The sequence below is a fragment of the Anticarsia gemmatalis genome, chromosome 2 (genome assembly GCF_050436995.1).
Source record: "Anticarsia gemmatalis isolate Benzon Research Colony breed Stoneville strain chromosome 2, ilAntGemm2 primary, whole genome shotgun sequence".
Lineage (NCBI taxonomy): Eukaryota > Metazoa > Arthropoda > Insecta > Lepidoptera > Erebidae > Anticarsia > Anticarsia gemmatalis.
Genome location: NC_134746.1, coordinates 13,268,450 through 13,295,635, shown reverse-complemented (window position 1 = coordinate 13,295,635; position 27,186 = coordinate 13,268,450). Strand labels below are relative to the sequence as shown.

The following is a 27,186-nucleotide window of genomic DNA, read 5'->3' as shown; positions in this document are numbered from 1 at the left end:
ATAGTAGTCGTCCTTACCATTGATCCTGTCCTCATGAGCCTGGATATCAGCCTCAACGAGTTGGTGCTTCTTCATCAGGTTCTGGACGGACGCCAAATCCTTGCCCGAGTCCTCCGATGTCAACAAGCTTTCAACCTATGAAACAAGCAATTTATATTATAACAAATAACGACTAATTAAGTATCGGTTAACTTAACGATCAAAATTTGGACCGATTGTCTTATACAAGTACCGTTTTATATGCCGAATTGTTCTCGTGTAAATAAAACAGGCCAACATTTAAAATAGTACAAGTAGATATATATATTTATTAATAAGGCTAGTCAACAGAATAAACATCAACAATAAATTATAGTAATTTCTGTAGTTAACACCAAGATGTATGCTATTTACCTCTCCGAGCCAGAAGTCGAGGTCCTTGACGGCGGCGATGTAAGTACGTTGTTTGTTGGCTTCCTTCAACTTGAGGGACTTCTCTGTGGTCTTCTGCGTCAGGAACTCCCATTGGTCTGCGATGGACGCGAGACGAGCCTGAACAACAAACATTACGGGTGAGTAAAACGAGAAGCACAAAGAGTTGATAAAATCTTGTACTTAACATACAACAATACCACTTAATCTTTAATACAATAATAAATACTAAAAAGACTTGCTGAATATATATTATGTTTATATTATTATGTTTGAATGTAGAAACTATGAACTTATACCATCAAACATACACGTATACGGGTACCAACACGTGATTACTCACACGTACACTGTACAGTACAACAAAATTTCTCCACAAAATCATCTTCTGAATGTAACACGTTTAGGCGAGATATTGATATAAAATCCACGTTTAGGTGAGAGATTGATACAAAATCATAATGTTCTCAGCTTTCATAGTGTTAAGTGTATGTATGACTGTGTAAAGTACCTGCACGGCATCCTCGCTGCCGCTGCACTGTCCGCGCTGCACCAGGTTGCCGCCCATGGCGAGCACGGACTGGATGCGCTCGGCGTTGGCCGCCAGCTCCGCCTCGAACGCCTGGTGCTTCTGGTGCTTCGACTGGATGTTCGCGGGGTCCTAAACAAACAAAACACTTTTTGTTCATAGTCTACTCATTTAAATTGAGATATTCAAAGATATTATTGTCAAACACTACTACAAATATTGGGTGACTGTAATATGCCTCCAGCGCCAGTAGTTTTGCGTGTAGACAAGAATTAACTATAGAATTCTTGAAACGTGAAAAATGAATTTAATGAAGAATGTTTTACCTTGTAGCTCTCTTCAGTAGCGAGCTGCAGTTTCTCGGCGATCCAGTTCTCCATCTCATCAGCATCACGCGAGAACTGCTGCAGAGTCTGCTCGTCACCCAACCTGCGCAACAGAATGAGATTAGATTCAACTACATCATTAAAATTGAACGTCAATTATTACTTCAACTACGGCTATTTTATTATACTACTGCTATAAATGCAAAAGTTTATGAGTATGTATTGATGTTTGTTATTCTTTCACTCAAAAACTACTTAACAGATTGCAATAAAATTAGGTATGTAGGTAGCTGAAGACCTAGAATAACAATTAGGCTTTTTTACCCGGAGTTCCCGAGGGATCGGGATTTACATGGGAAGGGTTTCCATGCGGACAAAGTCACAAGCGGCCTCTAGTTATGCATAAAGAGAAAGTTAAATGTATATAATTGTATGTTACCTGGATCGTTTCTCAATGAGTGCCTCCTTGAGGTGGCGCCACCTGTCGAGCACCTGGCGTCTCTTGTCGTCGATGGCGTCGGCCGCGTAGTGGTCCGTGGCCATCAGCTGGTCGGCCAGCGTCTGGAGCTGAGCTATCTTCTCCTCCTGTAGGTGGAAGATGTGGACAGAATGAGGTATCTTGATGTGGGTTTGATTATAATGCTGTTTATTATTAAGTTAGCATTTTTTAAAATATTGTTATGTTGATAGAAAAAAATAATGTCATAGAAAGTTTTTACTTATATTTTTTTGGACCAATTGAACAACTTTGACACTAGGTTGACCATTAACCATACGATAGATAGATTCATAATTTACCATAACTAATCCAATTCAAATAAACAACCAGAAAATACGGCAGACATTTTGTTCAATAATCTACTTACATGAGCATTGATAGCCTTATCAAAGTCCTCGTGCTTCTTGATCAGCTGCTCCACATTGTCGGGCTGCGTGGCGTCGGTAGAGTCGGCGGAGTCGGGCTGGTCCTTGGCGGCGGGCGCCAGGAACTGCTCGCGGGCACCCATCCAGCCCTCGGCCTGCTCGCAGTCGCGGTAGAACAGCTGCAGCTCCAAGTTCTGGTCTAGTTTCATGCGACGGCCTACCCACGCCCTGTGAGAAAGGTTGTTTTGTAAAACGTATACTTTAGCTAGATTGTAAGCTTACGAAAGTATGGTGTTAATTGTGTTTTCGCTTTATATCGTAGCTTTCGATATTATTATGTACAGTTTGTTTGTTATTTATTTGCTAAAAAATATAACTTTGAAGATGTTAAAGAAGTATACATATAGAAATACTTAATTCTCGATCGAGCCAATAATAGCTCCTTTAGTGTTTTTGGACAAGTCACTTAAATCTTTCAGGTTAAATCACCAGGCTCATTCATTAGTAAACAAAACGGGAGAACCGGCCACAGTGCATCAGATTTGTAATTTTATATCTAAATTTTTATTTACTAAGTAAACATATAAAATCAAATTTGCACTCACTTCTCAAGCTCCTGCCTGGCGTCGCTCATGTTGTTGAGCTTCTCCTGTATGTCGACGCTGGCGTAGTGGCCGCCCTGCAGCAGCTGCTGGCCGAACAGCTCCAGCGCCTGGAACGTGCCGGCGCGCGCGTCCATCTCCGTACGGTGCTCCTATATATACCGATGTGTATTAGTTGGTGTTTTTTATTTATTATGGAGATTAGAAGTTCGTTATATTCTAGTAAGTAAGGTTATTGTTGTATTTTAAGAGTGAAACCACATAAGACATTATTTCAATGTGCACAAATTTGTTTCTTGCGCCGCAAGTTACTGTCGTATGAACGTATACGCCCGTCTCGTATGCACATAGTTTACCGAACGTGCGTTCGTCTAGTAAAGTTCAAAATGCACAAAGATATCCCGATATTAGCATATGTAAGGAACAGCATGGTAACTTTTACCTTTTCAAAGACAATTTTTATGAGATGCAAGCATTTTCCCGATACAATTTTAAAACAAACAAGTTCTGTATAGCGATTTATATTATTTTCATAGCTTAGACTATATTTATATTATATGTTACAGATATTCACACAGTGAACAATTTCGTCAAAGGAATGTTGGTAAGTTGTACACTGAACACACACAAGTAAACGTGGAGAGAAAAGGACAGAAAGTATGATGTAGAACAAATCACATAGAGATCGGAGTGAGAGAGAGAGAGGGAGACAAAATCACAACACACACTGAAGACACTGTAAGAATCACACGAAAAGAAAAACAAATGTAGTACAGACAACGATAAAAAAACGTTTAAGTATTTTGCAGATATTTTTTTTACGTACCTAGAAGTAAATTTTCAGTTTTTTTTTTGTCGGGGGGTAAAGAAGAAACTATTTACAAGACAAGAGTATAAAATACAAGTTTTTTTGCGATTGTTACATATAGAACTTTAACGTAAACTCTTATGTTTGACGGTGAAGAAAAAAAGTGACTTTAGGATATATTTCAACGGAGATAAAAGATTCAGATTCCCGAGAAGTTTTAAACCATGACTGTTGATATCTCACTGCTGGGAAATGGTCTCTTTCCGAACGAAGTGAGCATGCTTTTAAGAAATGTGACAATTAGGTATATAGTATCGGTAAAATAGTTGTCTGTACTACATCAACAACATTGAAAAACAATAACCAAAAAATTCAAAAAATCATTAATTGTTAATTCGTGTTCTGTTACGTATAGTCTGTTAACTATTGAGTTAAGGGTGGCTACCCTCGCCGCTACTGTAGTAGGTATGTATATTTATATATTATATTATATAATAATTAGATAGTAAACGATAGCACATCAAGTGTTGTGTATTATTGCGTATTATTGCATACACGGGTGTTTATTATATTTATTCTTGCCGGCTGCTTATGTAGTTGTGAGATACAATACAGATATGAATGTCTATCTTCTTCTTATCGTATGGTTAGTGGTCAACCTAGTGTCAAAGTTGTTCATGCCCCCCAAAGGCCTTTGACATGGCTTATGAACGTCTATATAACTGTACAACAAACTAAATATCTGTATAACCGTACAAACTGTACTAAAATTCGTCATCGCTGTTTATAAAAAGGTTTGTCTCTCAAGGTCTCTAAAGGGCTCGATTTCGTTTTGGGAGTTTTTGACTTTACAAACAAATAGAGAGGCTCGCGAGGCTCGCGTCCGGTTTCCGGTGCGCTCCGTCCCTCCGACGACAGATGTCTGTTTTTGAACTTACATAAGGTCCAGCTTCTCGAACGACATAATAATGGTCTCTGTTTTGGACTAATATGAGGTCTTAAGTAACAATCTTGAATTGTTTCATTTTCAAGGTGATACAAATCCCCTAGAACTACGTAATATTCGGGATTTTTTGGGATTAAATCAGGGAACGTTCGTTTTAAAAAATATCTTAAAAGGTTAGAAGACGTTTCCCGTACACTTTTATAATAGTATATGTACACACAACTACATTTAACTCAGTTGTAAGACCGGCAAGAATATAAATTGTTAGGCGGGGAGCACACATGCGTGCAATGCGTCTGACCTGCGGCATTATGCCGTACCGCGCGTCTATCTCCAAGCGCTGGGTCTAGAAATACAGTCACCAACTATTATAACACCCAACCTCTCCAAACATTGGCGCCAATATTTGTACCAACAATTTTGATATCATACATAATTTTAGAATATAAAAGAGATTTTTCGTCATGTTGGGTAGTGTACTGTTTTATGTAAAAACTTCAAACTTTTTTCTATAGATTTCTACGATATTATTTGGACAATGCTCTCACACAATTAGTCACTTCTCAGGGTATGACTTGAACAATATACAGGGGGTATTTTATTGGTGTTGGTTGTAAATGTAACGAGTGTGTTACCTGGTGACGTTCGAGGAGGGCCTCGGCTCCGGTGACGTCATTGGCGAGCTCGTCGGAGCTTACCAGAGCCATCATTGAGTTTATCCAGGCCATGAGGTCGCGGTAGTCGGACAAGAATCTGTAGAACAAAATTAAAGGTAAGTATTTTTGAATTTAAGTATTTAAACCATACAATGTTGTTATCCTATGTCTATTTAAGGACACAAAATACTCGTGCAGGTAGAATTTCTTTGTCAATCTCTACGTAATAAAACAAACGTGTGTTTTGATGGAAACATAATGCCTGTTTCACATAATTTATTCACCGATTCTGATATCTTAGATATGGGCTAGATATATTTCTGTACTGGAAAGACAAAGAAGCGACTATCACTTCTCTCAATCTATACTAATATTATAAAGCTGAAGAGTTTGTTTGTTTGTTTGAACGCGCTAATCTCAGGAACTACTGGTCCGATTTGAAAAATTCTTTCAGTGTTAGATAGTCCATTTATCGAGGAAGGTTATAGGCTATATATCATCACGCTACGACCAATAGGAGCAGAGTACCAGTGAAAAATGATATAAAAACGGGGAAAAATTTTATGTGACGCAAGCGAAGTTGCGCGGGTCAGCTAGTTTCTTATAAAGTAAATAATAAAAAAGTGACATACGAATAATCAACGACTGAATATGAGCCGTAAATAAGGTATATTCCCAGATGTTCCCTCTAACACTGTCCTTCGGGGTGACAACTGGGAATACAAGTAGGAAGAAAATTTCCAGGTGTCACCCCGGGGGTGACCGTAATTAATAAGGCTGTTTGTTGACATACCTCTGCAGGTCATAAGAGTCGAGCAGCTTCTCCTTCCTGGCGTTGGCCCTTGCCTGCAGCTGCTGCCAGGCCTCGTTGATCTCGCGCTGCTTGCTGTACGTGGCGTCGGCGCTGTCGCCGTGCGTCGTCATCAGCCGGTTGGCCGTGTCGTCCAGCTGACGGATCTTGTCGCCTAGAGCTGCCAGGTCGCGTTCCAGACCCTCGTGCTTACCTGCAGGATGATAAATAAATGTAAATGTGTGAGATGATTGCAGATCTTTAAACGGACAAGTTACGCCTGATGAAAGGTCCTGGATTGGAATAAAATGTACTGAATTATAAACCACAGACTCAATTTTAGTTTTTTTGGCATTTCTTTTCATTAGTACTACTTTACCAAACTTCGAATACTTTGTAATAAGTATTAAGTTCTTTGGATCAGTTGGATGAATTTTAAAATAATATGATCTAATTGACTATCAAAAAATTACGGTAGTTATAAAACACGTAGAAAAAAAGAACATTAATTATAAAAATCTAATTATTGTAATTTTTAAAGAGATAATTCATTAAATATCAATATTTTGTTCATAATCCTTCCGCCTATATATCATCACTGTACATGAAGTTTAAATAAATGAATAATGTTGTCTGCTTAGTTCAAAATCAGTAGTATATTACTATACTAACGTTGTAAGGTCTGCACGGAGCGCAGATCTTTGCCGAGGTCGTCAGTGGTGAGCGCGGACTCCTTCTCGGCGATCCAGTCCTTGGTCTCGTCCACGTCGCGGTGGAAGCGCTGCACCTCGTGCGCCGAGCCCAGCTGCACCGCGCGCTCCGCCGTCAGTTGTTGCAGCGATGTCCATTTGGAGTTCAGTTCCTGGGTGAACACATATTATTGTGAGTCATTTTGTGGCACTAAGTATATGTAATATGTATGCATGTATTATGAGTCCCATTTGACGAGCGAAGCCGGGTTTTCGTCTAGTAAGTATGTATTATGTATGTTACAACATAAAAAAGTTACACTTAACTATTTTTTTAAGGAGAGAGGTAAAAATTAAGTCGATGGCCAAATTTTACTATTTACAAGGTATTTCATGTCACAAAATTACTTTAAGATTTCAATCTAATAAAAAGTGCGTGTACTTATGTTTAAAAAATGTAGTTCAAGGATTTTAAAATATAAAAACCTGCTTTACATAATAGAAGTAAATTTAGTCCAGCATGTAAATAGTATGACAGTGTAATAGTTAAATTGACACATCACGATATACTAAGTCAATATTAGTTGAAACTATTACACCTAGCAGGCATTCATGTTTTATCAACATATACTCTAAAAATGATAGAATACGTGACATATAACGCGTCGCTACTACCTTTGAAATTCGCCAATAAATACGATATTTCATGTTACTACTGACTATTTTCAAGTATTTCTAGTATTTAAAATACAATCCCATTTATGTACACATTTATAACTCTCTGATTCACACTAAACATAGATTTAACTGTCAATAAAACGGCAACACCTTATATCTGTACAGATATAGATTGTTGCCGTTTGCGCCATGTAATAAGTTGTCATCTACAGGGAGTTGTATTTAAAAATAACCTCAAAACAAAACCTCACCTGCATCTGCGTCTTAATTTTCAGCGCAGCCTCGGTCTGTCCGACAGTCATCAGCTGTACAGCGATCTCGTTCATCTCGGCCAAGCGCACTTCGTTAGCGCGCAGGTCGTTCTGGAAGTCGTCGAACTTCTTCTGCATCACCTCCACCTGCTCCAGGTCTTCGCCGACGTCTTGGACTTGGGCGTGCATTTCCTGTATTAGATAATACTCTTGAAGATTTTTGTTTTGTTAGTTTAGGTGTTAAGGTGTTATCACACCAGTCGATCAACAGTAGAATGGGTTGGCAGTCGACTAACGGCCAGTTTCTTGATCAAAAGTAACAGCAAAAGTAAAAATTACAGTCAAATTTGTTTCTTCACGAATTTACTGATAGTTGTATAAAGAAACAGATTTGTTTTTATCAGATTTACCTCTACTACACAAATTTCATGTAGTTTTTTAGTATTTAGCAGTTACTTTAGATATGTATGAAGAAAGCCGTATGATCGACAAAGTTTACTACAGGAATTCGGTGGAATGTCGATTAAAGTTGATCAACGCATGATCGATTGTTGTGGTAACACCCTTAAGACAACATCAATATAAAATCGTCGAATCAAATGTCTCGATCCGAAGTATATTACAATATTCTTAATACAAAGACACTGAAATGTATCCGAAAAATAGAAAAGAAAAAACAAAATGCTTATAAATATGACAATAGTGTTGTAAGGGAATATACAAACATACAAATCACGACATAGACTGGAACGATAAATCTGTGGGTGACACAAAACATATTTATTCCGGGCAACAAACTCACGACGACGCGAACGGGCGCGATGACAGTTTCTGGCTGAGCTCTCTGGTCTTTGCTCACTACTTGCTGTCAAAATGTAAATAAACATATTTTTCTACACAATCTCGCGACTTAAACACATAACATTATAATGTAGCGAGTTTTAAGCGCGCAACGCCAATGAAACAAATATATATATATCAGCTTAGTATTTCTTCCAAATTATATTGGAGTCGGCTTCCAGTCTCACCGGATGCAGCTGAATAGTCGCTCCATGTAAAACACTGGGTTTTACATGCGACTGCCTATCTGATCTCCACAACCCAGTTATCTGGGTTAAAACTAGATACCCTTCAGTAAGACTGGTTGTCAGACCTTCTGACTTAATGACTGTCAAAGATCATCTAAAATGACAGCCCGGACCCACGATTAAACGTGTCTCCCGAAACACCGAGGAACTCGACATGTATAAGATGGTTACCCATCCACAGAACAATCGCGCTACAATATAACACAAGACACGCTACATCATAATATTTGTTCTATAGTTCAATGTAAATTAGTCGTTATTACGTGCGTGTTAAGTGCGAGTTTACCTTGTCCTTGATCCATGTGGCGAGCTCGGCCGCCTCGCGCACCAGCACGTACGCCTTGACGGTCTCGTTGAGCTTGTTCTGACGCTCGCGGGCCAACCCCAGCAAGTTGTCATATTGGGCCTCAATCTGGAGAACAACAATAAAATAAAGCAATTTGCTCAGATTTTCTTCTAGTTTTGTTTCTAAACTAAACTAATTGCTTGACGAAAATAAAAAACAAAGGTTTTGTTACTAGTGTTTAGATTACGTACGTAATCTTTATTCCTAAGGGATTAAGTCTAATAAATTAAAAGGGATTAAAAGATTATTTTTTTATGTAGACAATATTTTTTACACAATGGGAATCTACTTTCAGACACTTTTATAAGTGACATAATGGTAATTTTCACATAAAAAAAATCTATAAAAATTCTCACAAGTTAATCTCTAAATTATTACGAACATACCTGGTTCTGTCTGGCCGCGATCGAGCTGGAGTCAGCGAGGTTCTGCTGCGAGGACGAGAGTCCGGCATCGATCTTCTTTACATACGCCGCCGGGACGAAGCCTTGGCGGTCGTTCACCTCTACCTTCCACCAGTCCTGGGAACAAATCACACACAATTTGCATATTATTATTTGAATAAACTCTATCGTCTGTTAGTAGTTTTAGGGTCAATAAAACTTCAGTCAGTACTAAGAGGACTAAGGGCGTTATTTCCCAGTTGTGCAAGTTATGCAAAATTAGATACATCCTTTCATTTAATTTACTTGTTGAATGGCATATGTGATAAAAAGCTGTTATCGTAGTTCCAAGTTTGTATTTTACCTTTAAATATAAGGCTTATAAATCAGATGTTATACTGAGAGATCGGATTCAGTCGTTTACCTAAAATTTACGAAAATAAGCTTGGTTTCATATATTGTTGGAAACTAAAAACTGTCAACGTATCAACTTAATAATGTAAAAATACTCTATTACCAAGTAAACTCCTCGTGTAAATAGTAATAAATAGTTCCATTCGATACGTTTAGGCGTAAATAATTAGTTAGTTTACGCACTTGGTTCGATAACAGAATAGACGTTAGGCCGTGTTACGTATAACAAGTTGCCTAAGTTAATCCTTCGACAATTTAAATTGGATCTGTATTTTGTGTTGAATCGTGACGTAAATGGAATTAAATGAATTTATAACGCGATTTCTTGGGAAACAACATAAATATGAATTGAAAACTTACGTCGGCTGCAGCTAACTGATAAGAGATACATATTTATTGAACAAAGTTTTTTTAAGTTTAGTAGTAGTAGTAGTAGTTTTTTATAATTTTACTCAAAATTCAGAGACCGATGCTTTGCAGATTTATTTCGAGATTTTTGAAAAGAAAATTTAAAGCTAAGAAACTGTAATTTGGATAGTGAAAAACTAACTGTCGAACGTGCGAGGGAGGGCGAGATACAGACCAAGTACCTGTTAAGTACTTAACTAGAAAAAGTCTATTATTAGGTAGGGGAAAAAGTATTTTCATTTGCGATTCTTGAAGCCAAAGTGATTTTATTACAAGTTCATACATACTATAATGCGAAAAGACTTTTTCCTCGACCTAATATTATAGACAAAAAGAGTCTATTAAAACATTTAGCCTAATATCTTAGTCAATAGTACTAAATTATTCCAAAGAAAATACCGAACATATACTAACAAAAACTCAAGGCTCCTATAATTAGTTTGTCCCCGACTGAATATGTTTTCAATAGCGTACATGGCATACCAATCAATCTAGTAACGAAACGATCGACAGACAATAACAGACATCTGTCTACATGTCTGTTTATAATGGCTTCACTAGTAAAACACCGCGGCTCTTGCTGACGTAAGGATCTAAAAATACAGAATTAACTTATGATCGTAGTACTTTCTTTCTTTTTATAATAATATAATTATCACGCCCATTATTCTAGAAGGTGTATTATGTATTCTCACGTTTCGTCCTTAACAATGTTCATCCCATATCGTAAGGGGAGAGCAAATTGTCATGTTCTGGGCACGTTACCAAATTCCAAAAATCTCAAAGGTACTTTGCCTGACCCGGATATTGAACCCTCCCGATTAGCAATTGCTTAAACTAAGGATCGCAGAGATTTTTTAAAATTTTGAACAAAGTTCATATTTTCTCCTCTTATAAAAAAAAGACAAGGCAAAAAAAATTGCCACTTCTCATCACAAAATCTCGTGTTTCCTGGATTAGAACATTAGTAGTTTAGACGTAATACATTTACAAACATACAAACAGAACCTTATATAGATAAACAACACATTTCTATGTAGTTAAATATTCAAGCCTCGTCACTGATAGCGGGACATTTAAATTCTATGTGGTGTGCTGAACGGATAAGAATAACTTGTTTCTGATTGGTCCTTCCTGTAACTTTCCTATTAGGCAATCGTGAAATTATTGGACTGCAAATTGAGAATTAATTCTTACGACGTATATTAAAAGAAAATTTAAGAATGTAGTATAAAATCTTAATAGGAATATAGTCTAGTGAGAGCGCCAATAATAAATGGTTAAGTTCCGGGTTCGATTCCCAAGTCTTTGTGTCCTTGAGTTTATGCCGTACGAAATGTAAAGTAATACTTTATTTGTATACAAAATTACGAACACGCTTGGGTTATTTCAAATAAGCGAAAGAACTTTAAAATAAAAGTCTTATAAAATACACGCGAGATTTTAATTAAGGTCACGTTTAGTAGCCTAACAAGCACTTAAGATTAGATTGAATTAAGAGTGCTACAGCACTGCAAACTCATTGAAATCACGATAAATATGCGCAACTCACATGTGCTATCTCCTTATCATCCTTCCTCTTGTGTACAAACAGATTCTCTATCACTAACACACATAACCAACTTAACACTATCATTTTAACTAATATCACTTCACTATCACAGACCGTATCACTATTCAACCTCTTTACATAATTAAACTAAATAACACTGGCCATAAAGAAAAATCACATCACAAATCTGTCAAAATATTCGAATAAATGAGGATTCAAGTTCGAAACATATTTTTTAATATTTTTTTTTTATTACGCGAGGCGCGTTCGTTCGGTAATGTGGTACATCGTGTAATGTTTAGCGCGTTACATAAACGTGTTCGGTTCGAGCCAGATAACAATGGATTGTGAACGAAGTATGTGCTGTAGTTTTATAAGGTGTTATGTGAAACGCTTGTTCATTTACGCATTGTACTTTTCATGGGACAGGAATCGTTAAGAATAATATTATAGTTTATTTTATTTGTTTTTGAATGAATGGTGTTATGGTGTATTCTATTCAGGAAATGACCATTCACACGAGCTGTATAAACAATTTCAATGCATATTGTAAAAGATTTATTTTTAGTCTAGCGTGCGGGGAATCCCACGCGCTTAAAGAGATTTTAAACCAACTTGTACGGAAAGAGAACAATGATTAGAACCAAAAACGTAAATCTTGCACCTTAAAATAAGACTTTAATAGCAATAAAACATAATTTATAAGAAACTGACCAATTTCAAAACGTACACTAAAGGATATCTATAAAAAGTGTTTAACTGATTTTGAGTGAACCTGAATCTACAAGTAATCTAGTTAAGAGCAAATACATCCTACGGTCTGCACTTCAATAAAGTCAAAAAAGGTGTGGCTTACAAAATGATTTAAAGTACAAATTACTTTATATAATATGTGTTTGTTTCAGTGACATAGTTTAAATGTAATTCGATAAACACATAGATAAATGTATGATAGCGCGTGTATTTATCAATGAGTGCTGTAATACGTACATATTTAATACTAGCTGACCCGCGCAACTTCGCTTGCGTCACCTAAGAGAATGGGTCAAAATTTTCCCCGTTTTTGTAACATTTTTCGTTGCTACTCCGCTCCTTATGACCGTAGCGTGATGTTATATAGCCTATAGCCTTCCTCAATAAATGGCCTATCTAACACTGAAGAATTTTTCAAATCGGACCAGTAGTTCCTGAGATTAGCGCGTTCAAACAAACAAACAAACTCTTCAGCTTTATTATATTAGTATAGATAATTACAAGGACGTCGCTACAATGTTATCTACATTTCTGACGAGGTTGTGACGTGATGCGTATAAGATATTTGAGGGAGGTAATGAGAAATATGCGTGTGTGAACTCTCGTACTATGACAGGATCTTGAGTCAAGGAGATTTTTTAGCAATGTACGAAACACGAGTTCTATGCAAAAACGGAAACCTCTTTGTGATTATAAAGTAGTCTTATTATTTTATTGCTCCACTGTTAAGTAGGAGTTCTTTACCGATATGAGTGAGAGCTGAATGCCTGAAGTGCTCAATGCCTGCTCCTTACGAGCAGGCATTGAGCACTGCAAACTAAGTTTAGCCAAGTGTGGACTTAGATTTTTGAAAAATTGTTTACGGAGCTCTTAGGCAAACGAATCTTTTCAAGATATTTTCCTTCGTCGTTTAAGTACAAGAATAAAAAAATCGGTGTGAAAAATTTGGTGCTAGATTTGAACCTTTGACCAATGTGGGAGCTAGATTACCACTCTACGTTGTACGAAACGTATCGGAATGGACCCCACCACATCCGGTATTTTCCGGCGGCGGCGCAGTACCCACAAACATTGTCATAGTGACTTATTTATTATGGTACTTACAATTTAGGAAGTTACATCGCACAATTCGTATGTTGTTTAAACGTGAACGTTGTTTGTTTGAACGCGCTAATCTCAGGAACTACTGATCCGATTTGAAAAATTCTTTTAGTGTTAAATAGCCCACTTATCGAGGAAGGTTATATATATCATCGCGCTACGCCCAATAGGAGCAGAGTACCAGTAAAAAAAATTACAAATAACGGGGAAAATTTGACCCATTCTCTCTTTTAGGGTTAGCTAGTTTAAAATAAGTATGTAGTTCTGGAAAGTTAACACGACATATAAGATATATTTATTACATTATGTAAGTGCTAATAATTTGCATTGTTATCTTCTAGGTGAAGGTGACTTATGACTCAGAAAACGAGATCTTTATCTGAACTTATCAATGTATTAGGGAAAACTTATCTACTATAGTTTTTTGGTGAGATACAATGACAATTCAAATCCTAAATACCTGGCTTTTCACTGTCAATTTTGTATCAATTTTAAATCAAAACTACATGATTCTAAAAAGACGAATACGTAAAAGTAACACCTCAAGAATTAACCTTCCATGCCGTATAATTCTCCATATTGATGCCTAAGTGCATGATTGAATGCAATGTAAATCCGCAATTCGTATTCTAATAGTACCGAAAAAGCTTCAGATCTTCTCATTCTTAAGACCCTGGTAATATTACATCAATTATTTGATACAGAAGGAATGTACGTGTATTTACCTTGTTGTTAGAGTTGAGCAGCGTGAGAACATCTCCTCTCTTCATGGACACCTCGCGCGGCGACTTCTCGGCGTAGTCGTACAGCGCCACCACGCACTCCTTGCCCGATACGTCCACCACTGGGGACTCTTGTTGCTATACGAATAAAAACAATCAATTAATTGATTTGTAGGGAATTAATATTACAGTGTTATATTCGCCTGATCCTAATTTAAATGTTTGATCACATTCTTGTTTCTAATTCCCATAGTTGCTATCCACATATAAAAGTTCATCATTCAAACGTATTAAAGTGTTCTCATTTTAAGAGAATCTTTGGCTTGTATATGGCCGTAAATATTAATGGCAGTACTTATAAGTAAAAGAGCGTATACGTGTACGTACTCGCTAATACGATCGCACGTGAAACTATTTTACTCAATATATAGCTACATATATGCCACGAATATGAAACAAGTACCACAAGTAATAAGTGAGTACTTACTCTGCAAGCGTTAGCCTGTTCCCTCAGCGACTTGATAGTATTGCCGAAAGCTTCCAGATCAGACAGGAGAGCCTCGTGTTTCTTCAACAGCGCTTCAGACGAGTCTTCGTCCTTGCCGTAGTCCTGAGTGTTGGCCATGGGCTCCTTCTCACGCATCCAGGATTCAGCCTCGTTAGCGTCCGCGAAGTATTGCTGCGCTTGCAGGGAGTCCTCCAGGTCTTGTTTGCGCTAGTGAACATAAAATACAGTTAGTTGGTTGAATTTATGTAAATAGACGATGTTATGTTAACTTGGTAGATAGAATTACGAAAGATCGTAAGTAACAGAACACGAGCTGCCAGATCGAAAAACATTTCCTATCATTAATTTTCAAAGAGTTACAAATATGCTTCGTAGTCTGAAATTGGGTACTGTTATAAATATGTCCAGATACTGTATAATTGACATGCAAAACTTAAGAATCTATATCACATTTTCACAGAATAGAAGGAAGTAGTTGTAAATGGTAGCCAATAACTTATTATCGCGAGTAAATAAACTAGGCTAGAAAGATAGCGTAGAGCCAGTACCTGCAGCGCCTTCTCCTGCAGCTGCGTCCACTGCTGGTGCAGCTGGTGGAGGCGGGCGGCGATGTCGTCGGCCGCGAAGTGGCCCGCGTCCCGCAGCGCCGCGCCCGCCGCGCGCACGGCGTCGACGCGCGCCTCGTGCTGCGCCATCTCGCCCATCACGGCCTGGTGCTTCTTCATCAGGTTCTGCACGCCGATCAGGTCGCGACCTGCAGGACAAATATCACGTTAACTCTTTGCAAGTCTAAGAAAGTTCACCATGAAGTGGACATTAGCCTTGCAAGAAAGTATGAATCGGAGAGCCACATCATGATAGTCTTCGTGGAACCTCTGTTACTATAGATCCTTCAGTTTAATGAAAGTTTTAAGAAAAATTGAGCTCTTTGCAAGATCTAGATATAGTTTTGGACTTTTGACTGCGGTCAACTTCAATCTTCTTGAAAAAATGCAACTACATTAATCGTTACATTACAATGTAACCCTCAAATCATATAAATAAACACTTAAATAGACGACGTGTAACTATCAACACATTAAATAAAAAAATAAAATAAAAGGTGGTATGAGTACAATAGTAAGTGTACAAACCTCTGTTGGTAGAAGCGATGATAGGTTCCTTCTCGCGGATCCAAGCGGCCTCGTCGTCCAAGTCACGGAACAGTTGCTGAGCCTGCAGCGAGTCTAACAGGCGACGTTTGCGGATCGCCATCGGCTTGTCCAGAGCGGTGTAGCGGGTCACGAGAGCATCCTATGAAGACAAAATTAAAATAAAAAGTCTTGTCGTTCATCAACGTGTCTTCTATGGCTTACTAAGCATTGCTATTATTTAGTTAGCTTCAATAAGTCTATTTCTCAACTATAGACTATCTTGAAACGTTAATTTCAGATACTCATAAACAGAATACGGCTGAAGTAAAGTGAAATATTTTTTTTCTGCTTATACACAGAAAACCCGTTTTTTTCTTAAATGCCAAAGGACATTTTATATTCTTAGATATAATCCAAAGATCAGGGCGTTAACAATTATTCATTTTCTTCAAAGATGATGTTTCTGTTATTAACGAAAACCAACTAGTACGATATTACTACAAATAAAACGTGAGAGTAATAACGACACATACTCTCTTAGCCTTGATATTGTCGGCGTCGAAGTGTCCCCTCTCGATGAACTGCTCGGCCTGGTTGCGGATGGCCTCGATACGTTCCGCGTGCGAGCTCACGTCCGCCTCCAGCAGCGCGTGCTTCTTCTGTAGGTTCTGCACGCTCGTCAGGTCCTGCGAGACAAAGCATATAAGGTTAATAAAGTAAGGTGCAAAAAGTGGCTGAGAGGATTTTTTTAAATTTTCTAAGGTTTTCTAATAGTGACCAAGGTCTTCTTCGCCGACACCCAAAACGCTAGCTCGCTATCCCGTCTATCCAGTAAAAGTCAATAAAATAAATATAAAGCTCATTTTATGCTGAATTTTTTATTCTACAAAAATGTTTAATTCTGTCAAAAACCTTGCAATCTAAGAAATGCAGTAAAATATCAATATATTATTCTGTCAAACGTTTTATGTATTGGTAAGTACTAGAAGTCATCAAAACGACCCAAAATTATTTGCTCAGTAGTTGTTATGGTAGTTTACCTTGCCATAGTCCTCGCTGAGCAGCTGGCCCTCGACCTCGGAGAGCCACAGCTCGATGTCCTCGACACTGCGGTTGTACTGCTGCTGCGCCGCCGCCTCCTGCAACTTGCTGCCCTTCAGCTCCGACGCCAGCGCCAGCTTCTCCCACAGACCACCGAGTTCACCCACGCGGGACTCGATTTGGGCTGCAAATTTATGATTAGTTAGAAGAATGTCTTGGAATGCTTTCACAGATAATGAATAATATAGCAAATTCCATACAACATAATGTTTTTTTTTGGGTCTATCCCACTAGTCCCGTTGAGTTGTCCCGTTGCAGAAAAATCGTGGGACTAATCGGACAGACGGAGGAGTCATTCCTAGTAGTCCCGTGGCGGGACAAGTGCCACTGTTGGTCGCAGTAGTCCCGTTGCAAAGAATCATGGGACTAATGGGACATATGGAAGGTTCAATACCACTAGTTCCATGGAGTAAGAGTAATGGATAGTTAATCTATAGCTGTATGATACTCACGTTTAGCAAAGTGTTCCTGCTCGAGCAGCTTGGTGCCGGTGGCGGTGATCTCATCAATACGCGGCTTGTTGGCTTGCAGCTCCTGCTCGAAGTTCTGGTGCTTCTGCACCTTGCCGTTCAGGTTCGTCGGGTCCAGGTACGAGTCGTCAGTGGCGAACTTCAGCTTCTCGTTAATCCAGCCTACACACAAAATACAGTAAAGTTTTTATTGTTTTACTACATTAAATAAATACAATCGAGACAATTAACTTTATTTATATACAACCCGAAATGTTTTATTAGCCTCACTGACGATTAATGAACCAAAAAATGGTAACTAAAAAATTGCCACATATTAGCTAGAACCACTTTAGTTGGCGGTATTAAAAGTAAGCATCGAGAATAACGTAAATATCATAGTCACTACAAATGTTCTTTCAAAACTCACCCTTGGTCTCATCACAGTCCCTCTCGAACTGCTGGTACTTATAAGCGTCCTCCAGCAGCGCTCGTCTCTGCTGCGACTTGTCGAGCAGCGCGGCGCGTCGCTCCAGCAGCATCTCCCTGCGCTGAGCGACGTCGTCGGCCGCGTAGTGCTGGCCCTCGATCAGCTTGGACGCGAACTCGTCCAGCGCCTTGATCTTCTCCTCCTGAGCTACGAGAGACTTCTCGAAGTCCTCGTGCTTCTTCAGTAAAGCTTCTACTGAGTCGAGTGAGTCACCCACGTCTTCGTTGGCGAGGAAAGCCTGTTAAAACAGAGGATGTTTAAATTGTTGTATTCATAAACGATATTGTTACACAGAGCGACTACGACGACGGAATCTGAGATTATTCAGAACTGTATAGCAGCTCGTTTTAATTTTTTTTTTACTGTATACGTACAATGTACATATCCTTACGTACGTACATACGTGATTCTAAACGCAATAACATAAGCAAACATCATATTACAGGTTCTTATGTTGTCTTGAATCGTATATATTTAATTTAGGGAGACATTACCTCCTGCTTGTGCATCCAGGCGTCAGCCTGTTCGGTGTCGCGGTAGAAGAGCTGCAGGTCCATGCACTGCAGGTACAGCACGCGGCGCTGCTCCCACAGCGCGTGCAGCGCCGACGTGTCCCGCTCCAGCGCCTCCAGCGCCGCCGACACCTCGGCCGAGGCGCGGTGGCCGCCCGCCACCAGCGCGTGGCCCGCCGCGCCGCACGCCTGGATCACGTCCGAGCGCGCGTCCATCTCGCCCTGCGGGACAATAGGTTATATATGACACAGAAAATCAACAAAAAAACATACTTAATTGATGTTCTCAGATAAATTAATATTGCAACTCAAGATCCTTCATCTAGGATAACTTTAATATTAAAAAAAATTATGAAGATCAACTAAATTGATTACAATTTTGACGCGTTATTTAAGAAATTTAGACTTCGCGAACTTTGAAGAAGATATAAACTGCTAAACAAATGTTTAGCAGTTCATTTTCAGTCTCTATTTTAATAGAAAACAATGTCAAAAGCAGATTTTTTTGTTATAACACAGTAGTTTATTATATTACCTTATGCTCCTGGTGTTTCTCGAGCAGCGCCTCAGCGCCGGGCACGTCCTTGGCGAGGTCATCAGCGGCGATGAGCGCGCGGATGTCGGACACCCACGAGATCAGGTCGCGGTAGTCCGCCAGGAAGCGGTGCAGGGCGTACGATGACTCCAGCTCAGAGCGCCGCTCCTAGGATTATAAACATATTCAATTAGCTTTCTTTCTTCAAAACTTCTTCCTAAGATTCTTCCTCAGAACCTCATTCGTAATTTAAGATACACTAAAGAATAGCACTAATCTTTTATTTCCCCGTAACTGAAACTTTTAGCAAATCAACCCATTACGGTTAGCAGTGACAAAATAATGAACTTTAATTCACACAAATCCGTCACTTCATTACACATTTAATATTTTACACCTTTAACGAACAGATTGAAATATGAAAGCAAGGGTTTAACTTCAAATAAACACAAATAGTACTGCAATATTAGTATACCTTAGCCTTCTGCACGAGTTTCTGCCATGCGTGCGTGATCTCATCGCGCTTGGCGTGTATGGCAGGCGCGTGGTCGGCGTGGATGGCGGCCAGGCGCGCCGCCTCGCCGTCCAGCGTCGACACCTTGTCTTCCAGAGCTGCCAGGTCGCGCTCTACTCCCTCGTGCTTACGCTACACGACAAACAGTATTCAGTGGTAAGTTTATTGTTCAAAATAATTGTGACTTAGATTCTCGGGCCTGCTTGGACATTACCGTCACTTGTCTTTAATAAATGTACTAAAGTTTATAACAGTTATTGAAGACAAGTGTGTAGTGGTGTAAGTTTAACTCGCAAATCTAGACTCAAGGGTACAATTAAAGGGCGCAATAAGAATTTTTTATAATGGGGAACAGAAACATAGGTAAAATTTTTTACTTAAATTTATGATGAGAAAGTAATTAATACTTTTCACGAATATTACTCTTATACATACAACAACAACAACCAAAAAAATTAATGGGTTCATATTAAAAGTTTCAACATTTCTATACCTGCAAGGTCTGTACGGTAGCCAAGTCACGTCCGTAATCATCGGATCCAAGGACGACGTCCTTCTCAGAGATCCAGGCGATGGTCTCATCAGCGTCACGGTTGAAGCGCTGGATCTCGTGCGCGCCGAACAGACGCTCCTGACGCATCAGCGCCATCTGACGGAGACGCTGCCACGCCTCGTTCAGCTCCTGCATGAAGAGAGCACAAAATTGAGGCCATTGAAGGAAACCTTTCCATTGTAAACTTATGTTAATGTAGATATGATTTAACATTCTACAGCAAAAAAAAAAGGCGTCTAATATTGTTAGCAGATTTATTTTTTGACAAACTTATCCATTTAAATACTTCTCATTATGATACATCACACATGGCTCATGATGTGTTAATCGCTACTATTATGGACCTTAACATGAATGATGAATATGCTCTTTTACAGAAATTTTATCATAGTGGCACTATAGCAGATTTTTTTATAATGTTGGATCTTACAACAAAAAATTATGATAGCGGTACTCACATCCTTCCTCTTGACAATGGTCTCTCTCTCGGGGTGTCCCTCGAGCACGAGGCGCTCGGCGAGCTGGTTGACCTCGGTGACGCGGTACTCCTGCGCCGCCATGTCCTTCTGGAACTCGTCGAACTTGCGCTGCAGCACCTCCACGTGCTCCAGGTCCGAGCCGAACTCGTCCGCGCATACGAATGTCTCCTATAAATTAAAAGATGGGTTAATTTTTTCATGATTCAAAAATTAAAGAAAGTCCATAGAAAAAGTTATTGAACAAATTATATAAGGAATATCGTTTCAAGGGGTTGTACGGTTAAGGCGGGCTTTGAAGAAAGCTTAACATTACAAAACAGCCTTTAAATGTTCATGACTAAGATTGACAAAAAAAGGACATTTATTTTACTTGATAGTTGGGTCTATATAATCACTTAGAAATCGAGACATCAGTTAATTCTGTATCCTTATATAACTTTGACAAAAGAAAACCTACCCTTCATAGTTTTAAGGACAAAGCATTAGCAAAGCCTTGATCAAACGACGTCATCTATTATCCTATCATCTAACCCTAAATATAAATTCATTGTTATCATACAACAGCTGTTATCACACTTATATTTAGCAGTGTCTCACACATATCAATGTATACTTCCATACTTCATCTAGACGCGCTGACGTCATTCCTAGCCATATTCTTCTTCAAATTTTGCATTATAATCGCAATGTATATCTAATGTAGAGACTTGGACACTTTTGTTTTCAGATGTTTTGGCGATCTTTTCTACAAGGTGAAATGACGTCAAAGATTGTAGGCAAAAAGTCGTCTGGAGAAGCGTCAATGTTCGTGTTGGAATTAAAAAAGTCAGCTATGATATCTGTGTAGAAATAGTGACGCTCTATTTCTACAGAAATTAAAGAAATAAAATTGATAAATCGAAGGGCCCTTTCGGGTTTCGGAAACCTTAAAAGTATCTAAAGTTACAGCTAAGGTAACAATATGTAAAATAGCAGTAAGTGTTGGATAAAATAAACAATCTAAAGACATTAAAAACATTGAAAAGTGTTGAATTTATTAATAAATCGGTAACAACGTAAAATGTTTTAATTTGCTTGCTCATAAGCTGACGTCATAAAAGTCTACAGATACAAAAAAATAGTCGTTGAAAATACCGGTTGTTTTTATTTAACGTTATGATATAATAGCAGTGCCCTCGGTTCATTGTAACCACGCCCATTATTAGAACGGTAATGCAGGCTACACCCACGCACACATCAATTTGAATTACATCTTATTATGTGCCAGTGTTGCTATGAACGTGCTTTTGGTAATGTGAGGTACTGGCATGAAAAATAACGAAAGGACTATTTTTGTGGTAGTCTTAGTATCTTATTGTAGTATTGTTTTTTCACAATACCAGTGATACTGTCCCCAATAGTTTAGTTCGAAAGCTAGTGTTAGAAGTGAGCTCATGCCAGTAATGCAATCATCATCAGACTGGCCTGTATCCATCTAACTCCGAAGATTAAAGTTGCGTCAGGTAGAATTAGTGCACTTTTGTCCGTGGCTCAAAAGGTCTAAGCAGCAATGCAATAAATGGAATACTAACTCTCTCGATCGCGAATCGTTAGCTGAAAGTCAATCAAGTCAATAAATGTCCTAACCACAGATTAACCACAGTGGTGAAAGGAACTGCCTTTTAGCGCATCAAAGAATAGGAAATGGACTATTTCTCTAACTTCTCTTCAGACATTAGTACAGCCATTAAAAGTTATATTTCACAAGTGTTATTATTAGTCACAACTATTGCATAAAGACGACAGTTCATTGACCCATCGCGTTTTTCAAAACACAGACAGAAAGTTTCGTGTGCATGTGAAATGAACATTCGCATACATTTTAATTCTAACTTTACGTAATTGTCTGCGCGAGTAGACTTTTGATATAAAATAGGAACTCTTTTGCCAAAAATTTAGAGACCCTAAGTCTCCATAAGACAGAAGAAGAGTGGAGTCTCTTTCACACTTTTATGCGTGATGGCTAAAAAACTAAGATGCTAAATAGTCGTCTATATAAAGTCTATTACTAATCGCCTACTTATTACTTCTAAATTATAGTGCTCTTTACTTCAATAAGACTGTTTCAGTATACCAGACCTGAATATCCAACTAAAACTAGGTTATGTAAACTCAGGAAGATCATAAACAATGGTATACAGTTCACTGTTCGTGAATGAAATGCTCACGTTCCATTGTATTACAGATGAGCTACATGTAACATGCAAATCGTACATCTGCATATAAAACGCTTTCCATTTTAACAATCGAATATCGCGATCTACATACAAACACGTTTCATGGTTTGTTTTCGCTACTATGTTGTGTTCGTTGCGAGAAAACGTGGTGTCACGTTAAACTAAAGAATATTACTTTCATAGTTATTTCGTGTATGCTTATTTTACATTAAATTATCCTGTCACTCTTTGTATGTGTTAAATATCTACATATTTTGTTGTATGGCATCTAAACTCTAGAAAATAGGTAATATCCATCAATATACTCGAAATTGCAGTCTTTAGATCCTTCTTTACATTATCTCGGTAATAAAGAGTACAAAAAGATTAAATTGACAATACTCAGATTCATATCTGACTAAGCAACAAATTGATGCTTATAACTAATGACATAAGTATAGGATGACTAAACTGCCAAATACCACTAGTACCCAACTAGACAACCTCAAGAAGACTACGAATATAAAACGCTAGTTTAATTTTTCTATCGGCCGCAAGGTAGTTTTATACCTCTGAAGATAAACATACATATAAAGCCCTTACCTTATCATGAATCCAGAACATGACTTCATCGCAGTGCCTCAAGAACTGCACAAGCACCAGCGCCTGCTGGAGCTTCATGCCCTTCTCGGCTAGGCGAGAGAGCAGCAGCTCCCACAGACGGTGGAGCTCGTCCAAACGCCGGCGGATAGTCTCCGACGCGAAGTGCCCAGCCGTGATCATCTCGGAGCCAGTGTTGTCCAACACTACGATAGCATTGGAGTGAGCAGCTACTTCTGCTTCGAAAGCCTGGTGCTTCTGGATCTTAGCCTGTTGAATTATATGTTTTTTTGTATACTTTACTCGGTTATAGGAGTACTTTTGTATGAAGTTCACCTTCATGGTTGAGAGATTATGTTGAGTGTGTATTGAATTGTCAAATACTTATGATGACACACTATTATCCATTATTCCGATTCATTTTGGAAACGTGTATTGAAACTCATTGGATTTCCAAAGTAAAATCAAAGTAAAATATTTTGAAGTTAGTACTTGGATATTTAAAGATTTCTAGCTTACAAAATGCATACAAATATGACTGAAGTAAAACTTCTTACATCAGTTTCAAAATATTTAGAGGCATCTAGATATCTTCGATCTTTCAGTTATCTGAAGAAGGTAATTTACCTGAAGGTTGGTGGGATCTTTGTAGCTCTCATCGCTCGCAGCCTGGAGCTTCTCCTGGATCCAGGACTCGAGCTCGTCAGCGTCACGCTTGAAGTACTGGAACCGACGCGAGTCTTCCAACTTCTCGCGTTTGGCGCGGGCCTCCTGCTTGAAGTCTTCATAGCGGTTCAGCACCTAAGAGATAAATAGTTGTTAATATTGTTCAAATATTTTGCTATTATTTAAGAAAAAATATGACCTAGCCAAAGCCTTTGCCCTATCCTTTTTGGAAAATAGAGATAACTTGCTGTTTTGAGATAAGTATCTTCAAATGCTGTAGCCGTATTTTTATTAGTATCATTAATTGCATCATTTATCGTGATCTTTTACCTGTGACGCAAGAAATTAGTTGTCAAAAAGAGTTTCATTGCGAAATTGCAATAACTCAAATCCGAACTCTTTTTGTTCTCAAAATTGTATAATTAAGTAGGTACATAATATATTTCTCCAAGTCTGTATATCACGTTATCTATACAAGGTATTATATTAAATCATAATAAGCTACGTGACATTCACTGTCACTTATCAACGGCGTGCTACTTTCGGTTGTTATCACCCAATTAATTTCGTGAGACGGACATTGACATTATAGCTGAGAACTATTGAGAAGTGACAATGCACTCCGCACTAATTGGACAAACTATTAACTAGAGTCTTCTCATAGCTCGAACAAAGAGTAGAGAGGACGCTTCCATCTTCCACACAATTAAATGTAGCATCCTTATTGATGCATCCGTATGCACGTATCCGTATCCGTATGTTATCGTATAAATCTGCGTCCGTATGATAGTACTTGTAACCTAAAGTAACCTTGATAGAAGATTTATTAAAGGAAAAAGTAACTAATTTTCTCTCGAGAATTGAACATAAATTGAATGACTTGATATAATGTTATGAAGATCCTTAGTTCATTTAATTTTGTATTAACGTTTACCTAACATGACAAACGCGTAGAGAAGATTTTACGGCTGGTCTGCTACTAATTAGACCGTAAATCAATTACAAACCGGTCTTCAGTCATCAAACTATGAATATAACAATACACTTAGTTGTAGTGGACCCTTACTCTACCTTTTTCACAGGCTTATACTCGTTAGTTTAAGCAATAAAGAGTAAAAATCAACGTGTGTTCTGCAAAACTCACAAATTGGAGGTACCTATTGTAAAGAATCACTGGATCAAGCTAACACCTACATCAAAAATCAAAGCGAGATCATGTAAAACTATGTGAAAACGGAGCATAACAGTGAGGTCGGCATATGAAAAAAGGGACCTTATGCAAAAGAAAATAGTTGTCATGTTACCTGTTCACGTCGCTCCTGAATATCCTCGGCGGTCTCGAGGATCTTCACCTCCTTGGGTGGTGGGATCTGTTCCATGATGACGAATCAACTGCAACAATACAAACACCGTTGTACAAATATATTTACTGAATATATATTTGATCTATATTGTGTAAATTGTGTTAATGTAGTATGTAAATACAGTGTATATTTTGATAGTAAGGAATGCAAGAGTGTATGGAGTATTGTTGATCCTTTTTTAAATGTGTGTCAATCTATGAACAAACTGAATGATGTAAAGAGCTCGCTAGTTTACGCACGTCTCTCGTTAACTTGCGGTCGATTCACATCTGACGGTAGATGCATGGGGTGTAGCTTATTAAGTACAGTGTTCGCATCAATGTATTATCGGTTAAATGAGTAAAGTAGAACGTGATAATATCTATTCCTCTGTACTAGCGAGTAGCGACCAAAAATAGGGACGCATTTTCAGTCAGATATGAATCGACCCTTATCGTAACGATTCCGGAAGATTTATTTAGTATCTATCGAGTAAAGCACTTATAAGATACGTTTATTGTACATAGCAGTAAAAAATAAGAATGTAAGGCGAACGAACCAACACATTTTTACATCCCATACAATGAATGAATGTTTACAAGCGCATACGCATCTGTTTATGTTGAAAGCCAGATGGTTACTGCTACGCACGTCAACCAAAATACTAACTTCCGGTTCAAAGCAATTTGTTTCCCCTCTTCAGGCGACGCTAGACTGAAGTTCCGGTGAGGCGCAAAAAATTACGTGAATTTAGTTTTGATAGTTTGAGCGCTGACATTATGACCGTGGTTGTTGTACGTACAGTAATTTAATAGTCAGTGAAATGAAGGTAACGGTAAGACAGATGGCAAGGCACCGGATGTCTTCGAAGTGGGTCGGCTTTGGTGCTTTGGATCTGGATGTTATATTGTAACCGTTGTGAATATGATAGTCTATATCTTGGTTCAAAAATTATTCCGATCCATTTGATTTACACGAAAAATAAAGATCAATTAGCGTTTCAAATCGCAGTTGTCAGTTGCGCAACGCGAAAGTCATAACTGATATTGATTAGTAACGCAGTAACTGCCTTTTAACGTTAACTGTACCGGCGGTGATCGTGTTATTTCACACGATATCATCTCATCAACTAAACTACGGGCTTTATATGTACCTGCTGAATGAAAAATTAGAAAACAAGCGTCTACTAGTTTTGCTTTTATCAATATCTAGAAAAATGTGCTAAAAATCACGTATTATGTGGTATGGCAACGTCCTTAAATTTATTTTATTCCGGTCTTTATAAATACATTAACTGTGTAAATTTCATATTTTTAGTTAGTTTAGTTTTTCAATAACGGTCCAAGAAAACAGCCTGGTGACAGACATACAGCGAACTCCCAAGTAATAAGGGGTCCCGATTTAACACTGAGTACGAAACACTAAAAAGGTCTCTCTTAGCTGCCAAAAATAGACTTTATAAAAATCCAATTAAAATGTAAATGAAAGTAAAACATATTTATAAAAGAAGTAACCGTCATGCAGTCTTGTGATCTCATCCAACATTGTATTAATTAATTCAGAGGAAGGTCAAGTTACTTGACATCATATCTCATACTAAATGTGAGCACAGAAGGTTAATTTTGTTACGACTATTATGTTTTTATACATAGTAGATAAACTGGTTTTCTATCAAATACTGACAGACACGGGCCTAAAGACACGATTTAATAGTAAAATTAAAGATGGGCCTTTACACTGTAGTGTGATATTTTCAGCTTATTATTGTTTCTTGTTTAATGACAAGATTAG

General features: G+C 38.2%; 1 protein-coding gene across 5 annotated transcripts in view; it reads right to left on the bottom strand.

Moving 5' to 3' along the window:
* alpha-Spec (alpha spectrin) overlaps positions 1–27,186 on the bottom strand; it is a 41,425-nt gene that overhangs the window by 10,690 nt on the left and 3,549 nt on the right. For 3 of the 5 annotated variants that reach the window (XM_076133557.1, XM_076133576.1, XM_076133567.1), the window contains exons 2-31: positions 25,357–25,444; positions 24,014–24,187; positions 23,390–23,656; positions 20,571–20,759; positions 20,053–20,241; positions 19,521–19,691; positions 19,046–19,213; positions 18,493–18,732; positions 17,939–18,236; positions 17,512–17,691; positions 16,999–17,183; positions 16,492–16,644; positions 15,959–16,118; positions 15,374–15,579; positions 14,805–15,032; positions 14,321–14,455; positions 9,371–9,505; positions 8,925–9,050; positions 7,551–7,742; positions 6,605–6,794; positions 5,936–6,146; positions 5,122–5,239; positions 4,788–4,832; positions 2,736–2,884; positions 2,133–2,358; positions 1,706–1,851; positions 1,267–1,369; positions 923–1,072; positions 394–531; positions 18–135 (exon numbers count right to left, since the gene is read on the bottom strand). In XM_076133557.1, the coding sequence (XP_075989672.1) occupies positions 18–135; positions 394–531; positions 923–1,072; positions 1,267–1,369; positions 1,706–1,851; positions 2,133–2,358; positions 2,736–2,884; positions 4,788–4,832; positions 5,122–5,239; positions 5,936–6,146; positions 6,605–6,794; positions 7,551–7,742; positions 8,925–9,050; positions 9,371–9,505; positions 14,321–14,455; positions 14,805–15,032; positions 15,374–15,579; positions 15,959–16,118; positions 16,492–16,644; positions 16,999–17,183; positions 17,512–17,691; positions 17,939–18,236; positions 18,493–18,732; positions 19,046–19,213; positions 19,521–19,691; positions 20,053–20,241; positions 20,571–20,759; positions 23,390–23,656; positions 24,014–24,187; positions 25,357–25,431 (5,065 nt within the window). In that variant the 5' untranslated portion in view covers positions 25,432–25,444. The remainder of the gene's footprint in view (positions 1–17; positions 136–393; positions 532–922; positions 1,073–1,266; positions 1,370–1,705; positions 1,852–2,132; positions 2,359–2,735; positions 2,885–4,787; positions 4,833–5,121; positions 5,240–5,935; positions 6,147–6,604; positions 6,795–7,550; positions 7,743–8,924; positions 9,051–9,370; positions 9,506–14,320; positions 14,456–14,804; positions 15,033–15,373; positions 15,580–15,958; positions 16,119–16,491; positions 16,645–16,998; positions 17,184–17,511; positions 17,692–17,938; positions 18,237–18,492; positions 18,733–19,045; positions 19,214–19,520; positions 19,692–20,052; positions 20,242–20,570; positions 20,760–23,389; positions 23,657–24,013; positions 24,188–25,356; positions 25,445–27,186) is intronic. The other 2 variants (XM_076133585.1, XM_076133594.1) reach the window with 1 other exon arrangement.